Genomic DNA, 6,910 nt, shown 5'->3' with positions numbered 1-6,910 from the left:
ACAGTAGATTCCATTTTATAATCCTCTTAAAGTTAATCCTCTTAACTCAGGTCATCAACTAATTTGGAATAAATTATGACCTCACCAAAATAAATCCAGACAGGAATAATATCCAATTCAATTTTGATGTTACCTCACTGAACTCTGAAACGAAACTGTCAATAGGTACCCTCAACACTAGAATCCTCCCTAAAAAAGGAAAAATAGACCTACTCCTAAGAGAGATAAAACGGTACAGCTGGGACGTTATCGGTCTCGCCGAAACCCATCTTCCAGTCACTGGAGAAACATGGAGATGTTACCCTTCTACTTTCGGGACGTAATGATAAGAAACATCGACAAGGTGTAGGTTTCCTACTGTCTAATAAAGCCAGAAAATCCTTAATCTCCGTAACCCCCCTCACGGAACGGATCATCATGATCAGCCTGAAAGGTTCACCCACCAACCTCACAATTATCCAAGTATACACTCCGGATTCCAGCAGAGACGACAAAGAGTCTGAACACTTCTATCTCCAGCTTCAAAGTCTGGTTGATTCTGTCCCTAAAAAGGACATAATCTTTGTCATTGGTGACTTCACCGCCATCGTCGGAAACAACCACACAGGACACGAAGATATAATGGGCAAATTTGGACATGGAAAAATGAACAGAAGAGAAGAACGCCTTATCGAATTCTGCAGGGACAGCGATTTAATCATTACAAACACACTGTTCAAGCACAGACCTCACCGTAAGACATCCTGTACCTCGCCGGATGGAAAAATTAAAAACTTAATAGACTCCATCCTTGTGTCTAGACGTTGGAAAACGTCTGTCCTAAACACAGTCACGCTAGCTGGTGGTGACTTTGACAGCGACCAATCGCTTGGCATGTCTAGGTTCAAAACAAGACTTAAAACAGCATCAAAGTTATCTCAGAAAACCCCCAAGTTTCGAGTAGATCTACTGAAAGACGAAAACACATGTATGACCTATATCACCATTCTATCCGAAAAAAATTCGGAGCTCACGTCGAGATCTCCACCTATCCTGTCTAAGGAAGATATCGACAACCTGGTGACTAGCAGCACACAAATCATATGTGATGTTGCTCATTCCACACTGGGTACCCAAAAATAACATTCAGAATCCTTGGATAACAGACGAGATCACTTCACTCTACGACGAAAAGCGCCAACTCACGAACAAGCATGATAAAGAAAGTAGGGACCGGTACAAGCAACTCAAACGAGCTGTTGAGAAATCCATCAGACGTGCGCATCGTGCTTTTATTAAAGAAACGTGTGATCAATGTGAATCGGCTTTCAAGAAAGGAGACCCCCACTACATGTATAGTAGAGTGTGGGAATTGGCCAATAAGAAGGAAATCAAAGCGTGTTCCCTTCTCGACGAACATGGAAACCAAATACAATCCACAGACGGAATCTGCTCTCGATGTAATAACCATTTTAAAAATAAACTGAATCTGGACATCCACCCAGACCCTTCAATTCTCAACACTTTCCCTATAACTTCTACAGATCCAAGTCCTCCCCCTCTTCACTCTGAAATAGAAGCAGCTATCAGAGACTTGAGAACAAAAAAAGATGCCGGCCCCAATGGAATCCAGACTGAAATAATGAAAGTAAACTGCGAACCACTCCTTGGCCTTTGCCACAAAATTGCCAAAGCTGTTTGGGATAAAGGTCACATCCCCTCACCCTGGTGCGAAGCCACGATAATCCCCCTGCATAAGAAAGGCTCTAAAGCTGTCTGCGACAACTACAGCCCAATAAGTCTTACCAGCCACGCAGCAAAAATCCTCACAAGAGTCATGCTCGGGCGTATACGAGCCATTTCCTCAATGGTTATTCAGGAATACCAAGCCGGCTTCCGTCCTAATAGATCAAAAATTGATCAGATATTCACGGTTCGGCAGATCATGGAAAAGTATAGCGAACTTGGCCGCAGCATCTACCACCTTTTCATAGACTTTAAACAAGCTTTTGATCGGATATGGAGAGAAGGTCTATGGCACATCCTTCTTCACTTTGACATCCCATCCAACCTGATCTCGCTGATCAAAGACATGTATAAGAAGTTCAGTAGCCGGGTCATGACTGGAGAAGGACTTACCGAGAGCTTCAAAACCTCTACCGGAGTACTTCAAGGTTGCCTAATATCACCGGACCTGTTTAATCTCTTCCTAACTGCAGCCCTTTCACTCACAGATAACCCGCCCGGCGCCCTTGTCGGAGGAGTGATGATAGACAAACGCATACGCATATGGCATATGCTGATGACATAGTCCTAATAGCCGAGTCCCTTCAAGATCTACAATCTCAGGCTAACAGCGTTCACTCGTCCACCAACCTCTTCGGGATGGCAATCAACACCTCAAAATGAAAGCCATGCGCTGTCCACGCAAATTCGATTCACAGGTAAATCTCAGCCTTCAGCTTGGTGAAGGTACCATTGAATGGGTGGAAGGCTTCGCCTACCTTGGGAGCTTACTTACTTATGATAAAAACCAACTCAAAGACATCAAGAGACACCTGACACTTGCAAACTCCATTTTTAAAGCTCTGATGCCAAACTGGAGGAATAAGAACTTAACAACAACTCTCAAAACGAGACTCTTCTCTACCGATCATTATTCCGATCGCCATCTATGCCTGTGAATCCCGGACGCTTAAAACAGACGATCAATGCCTCCTAGTTTCCTTTGAAACCAAATCCCTACGACGCATCGCTGGTATCACCTTCCATGACAGAATCTCCAACTCCAAGCTTCTCCATAATCTGAAAGTCAAATTTACAATACTGGACAAAATTAAACTACAGCAACTCAAATGGCTTGGACATACCCAACGCATGGCTAGCACTCGTCTCCCGAAGATAGCCTTCGATGGACGAGTACACGGTTCTCGACCCAGAGGTCGCCCTGCGAAGAGATGGAAAGAAAACTTCTCACCTTACAACCTATCACAACTCTGCCGCCTGGCCGACAACAGAAGCACCTACAGGAGGCACATCAATGAACTGGTTAAAGAAGAGGCCCCAAAACGACCTTCAAGGATGGATGGGACATAAGTAAGTAAGTAATACGGTGATATCAAATGATCAACCTGCATTAGTTGTTCTCGACCAATACCTATACGCAGTAGAAGATGAAATCTAAAGAGCAATAAAGTCGTTTTCTATCATATATATATATGCATTATTTTAATTAACAAACAATTTTACATGCATTTTTAGCAAATTTAACCACACTTGAACATAAACCACACTTGAACATAAGCCACACTTAAAAGTATATTTTGCACTAGGGACCCATACCATTTTAAACTACACTAGGAGGAGGGCGCCCACCCCTTTCACCCCCTAGATCATAGTGGGTATCAACGAAGAGTAAAATGCTTAAACTAGACTGTGGTTCAGAATTTTCAGGTTCTAAATTTTCAGGTTCTACAACGTAGTATGGATTCCAGTGGCTGCCTTTCCAGGGTATACCCTGAAAAAGATTCAGCCCTATCATGATGGGATAGGAAACCAATAATGAAGATACAAAGAAAAATCCAAAAATAAAAAAAAGAAATACGGGCAAGAGTGAACTTCTTAATGGCGCATTTTTTGGCAGCAAGGAAAAAGAGTTGTGGAAAAATATCCCCAATAAAAATTTCGAACGAACCCCAAATTAGTGCAACTGAATAGTTGGGCAGGCTAATTCTGAAAAAACTGGTCGTCCAGATAAACAGCTCCCAACGCCATAAGGAAATATTTCCAAAGTATGATAGCGGCATTTAAAAGGTTAAATGAACCACGGACTAGTTTTATACCCTTACTGAATACCCCAACTTCGAAGTTGTTACACTCAACTTCCGTTAAGTTCATCAGAACTGTCTCAGAGAAAACAACCAGCGAATAAAATATCGGATAGACCACCACAAACCAAAAATTCTTGAAAAATGTTTGAACACAAGTGTAGGTATTATTCTTCGAAGAACAATATACTGGAGTAATACAACTGACTAGAATAATTAAATAAAAAAAAAATTACATTGCTTTTTCCACTGGATACGTCCAGGACTCCCTTCTTTAATGGGTTTCACTTCTTTAATAGTTTTGATATCATCGTCAATACTTTGTTGTTATTAGTACAATTCTTAGATTACCTTAATCAGGTTTTTCTAGTATGGTATGGTGGTAAGCTTAGTCAAGTGAACAAAATGATGTCGGCACTTCAAAGCATCTCATATACAATCATCATGACTAAATAAATAATACAATTAAATAATAAAAAAGGAAAAAGTCCATGCGTGGAAGCACCCCAAATTGATACAATATTTTTTTATGGAGAATAGTCGCCAATTTAGTAACGAAACCACAACATGTATGTAGAAATGGAAAGAGTACTTTTTGGTGAAAATAAAGCTATAACCATGGTTGTTATTGACTCCTGTATCTTCAGGACAAGGTAGGCTCCTGTAAACTCCGGAATGCTGTAAGCATGACTTAAAACCTGTCATTTAAACAAACGTCGTGGATTCTTGACTAAAGGTGTGATTTTCCTTCATGACAATATGTATCCACATGTGGTACTGCTAAACCAAGAAATTAATTGAAACTGAGGAGAAAGATGGCTCCAAATAACAATACTATTCTAATTTTGCCTTTCATATATTGATTTGTTTAGAACCCATAAACAGGCTCTTGTCACGAAAAACATTTTTGATCAAATGAAGAAGTTAAAAATCAAGTGCAGAAACGGCTTCAGAAACTCAAGTGCAGAAACTAATAATCAAGTGCAGAAACTAATATGCCTAAACAAACGATACCCCTGGGCAGCTTATTAAGGTGAATCTCACCGTATATAATTGGTAAGTGTTCATAACTTCCGGCCAGACACCAGTGGCAAACATTCCAGTGACACTATACAAAGGGTACTTGAACCGAGTATATATCCATTATATAATCAGAATTAGTTAGTTTTCGATGCTAACAATAAAGTGTACGTTTTTTTATTATTCTTTTTTTTTATGAAATTCGTCTGATGTTCCATGTGGTTCGTCAAATTTACTGCCCAGTCTATTAAAATCCCATATAAATTTTAAATGAATAAAATTAACCATTTATTTCAGGGTTCCACTCTGTCCAACTTGTCCCAAGAAACCCTGTAGCCTCATAAGGGAACGAATTAAAATTCCGAAATTGCAATTTCACTTAAAATGGTCAAAAGATTAGAAAAATGTGTCTTCAGGGGGAGGGGAGAATAAACAACGCTGTGTGCAAAGTGCAATGCTCCTACGATATTCAAATTGTTCATTCTCCCCCAAAAAAGTTTAGTAGTAAAAAGGTGAGCCTCCTGCAGCTTGCTAAGACTAAAATCATGAAGGAGATTTAAGGCACTATGATTAGAGCTAAAAATCTAGCCCATGGCCCTTCGACCCACCGCCCTTCTATCCATGACCTTTTAGCATGAAGGTAAGCATTTCACACATTGTTCAGACCGGAATCTTGCAATGATTTTCAATCTATCAGACTGAAGGGTGATTTGTAGATTGCGGAAACTTGGGGCAAAAATGAGTTAAGACTTGAGTTGGTTTAAAATGGCTTAAGTCTGAGTTGCAGGCTGAATCGTTGGCCTACTTCCAAAGTCTACGGTAATTAGTTTATCCTTTGTTTGCCCAACACACCTGCTGAGAGTGGTCAGAACTACGGCTGCCCCCAAGGGACGAAACTAACTGCTCTTTTATTCCTTGCCATCATCAACCCTTTGAAGGGAAAACGCTTTGATGTCTTTCTTTTTGGCCAATTCCCGCACTCTTCTATACATGTAGTGGGGGTCTTCTTTCTTGAAGGCCGATTCACATTGATCACACGTTTCTTTAATAAAAGCACGATGAGCACGTCTGATGGATTTCTCAACAGCTCGTTTGAGTTGCTTGTACCGGTCCCTACTTTCTTTATCTTGCTTGTTCGTGAGTTGGCGCTTTTCGTCGTAGAGTGAAATGATCTCGTCTGTTATCCAAGGATTCTGAATGTTATTTTTGGGTACCCAGTGTGGAATGAGCAACATCACATATGATTTTTGTGCTGCTAGTCACCAGGTTGTCGATATCTTCCTTAGACAGGATAGGTGGAGATCTCGACGTGAGCTCCGAATTTTTTTCGGATAGAATGGTGATATAGGTCATACATGTGTTTTCGTCTTTCAGTAGATCTACTCGAAACTTGGGGGTTTTCTGAGATAACTTTCATGCTGTTTTAAGTCTTGTTTTGAACCTAGACATGCCAAGCGAGTGGTCGCTGTCAAAGTCACCACCAGCTAGCGTGACTGTGTCTAGGACAGACGTTTTCCAACGTCTAGACACAAGGATGGAGTCTATTAAGTTTTTAATTTTTCCATCCGGTGAGGTCCAGGATGTCTTACGGCGAGGTCTGTGCTTGAACAGTGTGTTTGTAATGACTAAATCGCTGTCTCTGCAGAATTCGATAAGGTGTTCTCCTCTTCTGTTCATTTTTCCATGTCCAAATTTACCCATTACATCTTCGTGTCCTGTGTGGTTGTTTCCGACGATGGCGTTGAAGTCACCAATGACAAAGATTATGTCCTTTTTAGAGACAGAATCAACCAGACTTTGAAGCTGGAGATAGAAGTTTTCAGACTCTTTGTCGTCTCTGCTGGAATCCGGAGTGTATACTTGGATAATTGTGAGGTTGGTGGGTGAACCTTTCAGGCGGATCATGATGATCCGTTCCGTGAGGAGGGTTACGGAGATTAAGGATTTTCTGGATTTATTAGACAGTAGGAAACCTACACCTTGTCGATGTTTCTTATCATTACGTCCCGAAAGTAGAAGGATAACATCTCCATGTTTCTCCAGTGACTGGAAGATGGGTTTCGGCGAGACCGATAACGTCCCAG

General features: G+C 41.0%; 1 protein-coding gene across 1 annotated transcript; it reads left to right on the top strand.

Annotated features, from left to right (window-relative positions):
• The first annotated feature begins 417 nt into the window (after positions 1-417).
• LOC148938531 (uncharacterized) lies at positions 418-5,226 on the top strand. The gene is made up of 3 exons (XM_089107720.1): positions 418-1,059; positions 1,130-1,707; positions 5,124-5,226. Exons 1-3 carry the CDS (start codon positions 418-420, stop codon positions 5,224-5,226), a joined length of 1,323 nt encoding a protein of 440 aa, XP_088963846.1.
• The last annotated feature ends 1,684 nt before the right edge of the window (positions 5,227-6,910 follow it).

The sequence above is a fragment of the Artemia sp. Qi Xiang Cuo genome, unplaced genomic scaffold (assembly GCF_049724085.1).
Source record: "Artemia sp. Qi Xiang Cuo unplaced genomic scaffold, ASM4972408v1 HiC_scaffold_3163, whole genome shotgun sequence".
NCBI lineage: Eukaryota > Metazoa > Arthropoda > Branchiopoda > Anostraca > Artemiidae > Artemia > Artemia sp. Qi Xiang Cuo.
Note: the sequence above shows the minus strand (reverse complement) of the source record. Positions and strands in the feature narration are given on the sequence as shown.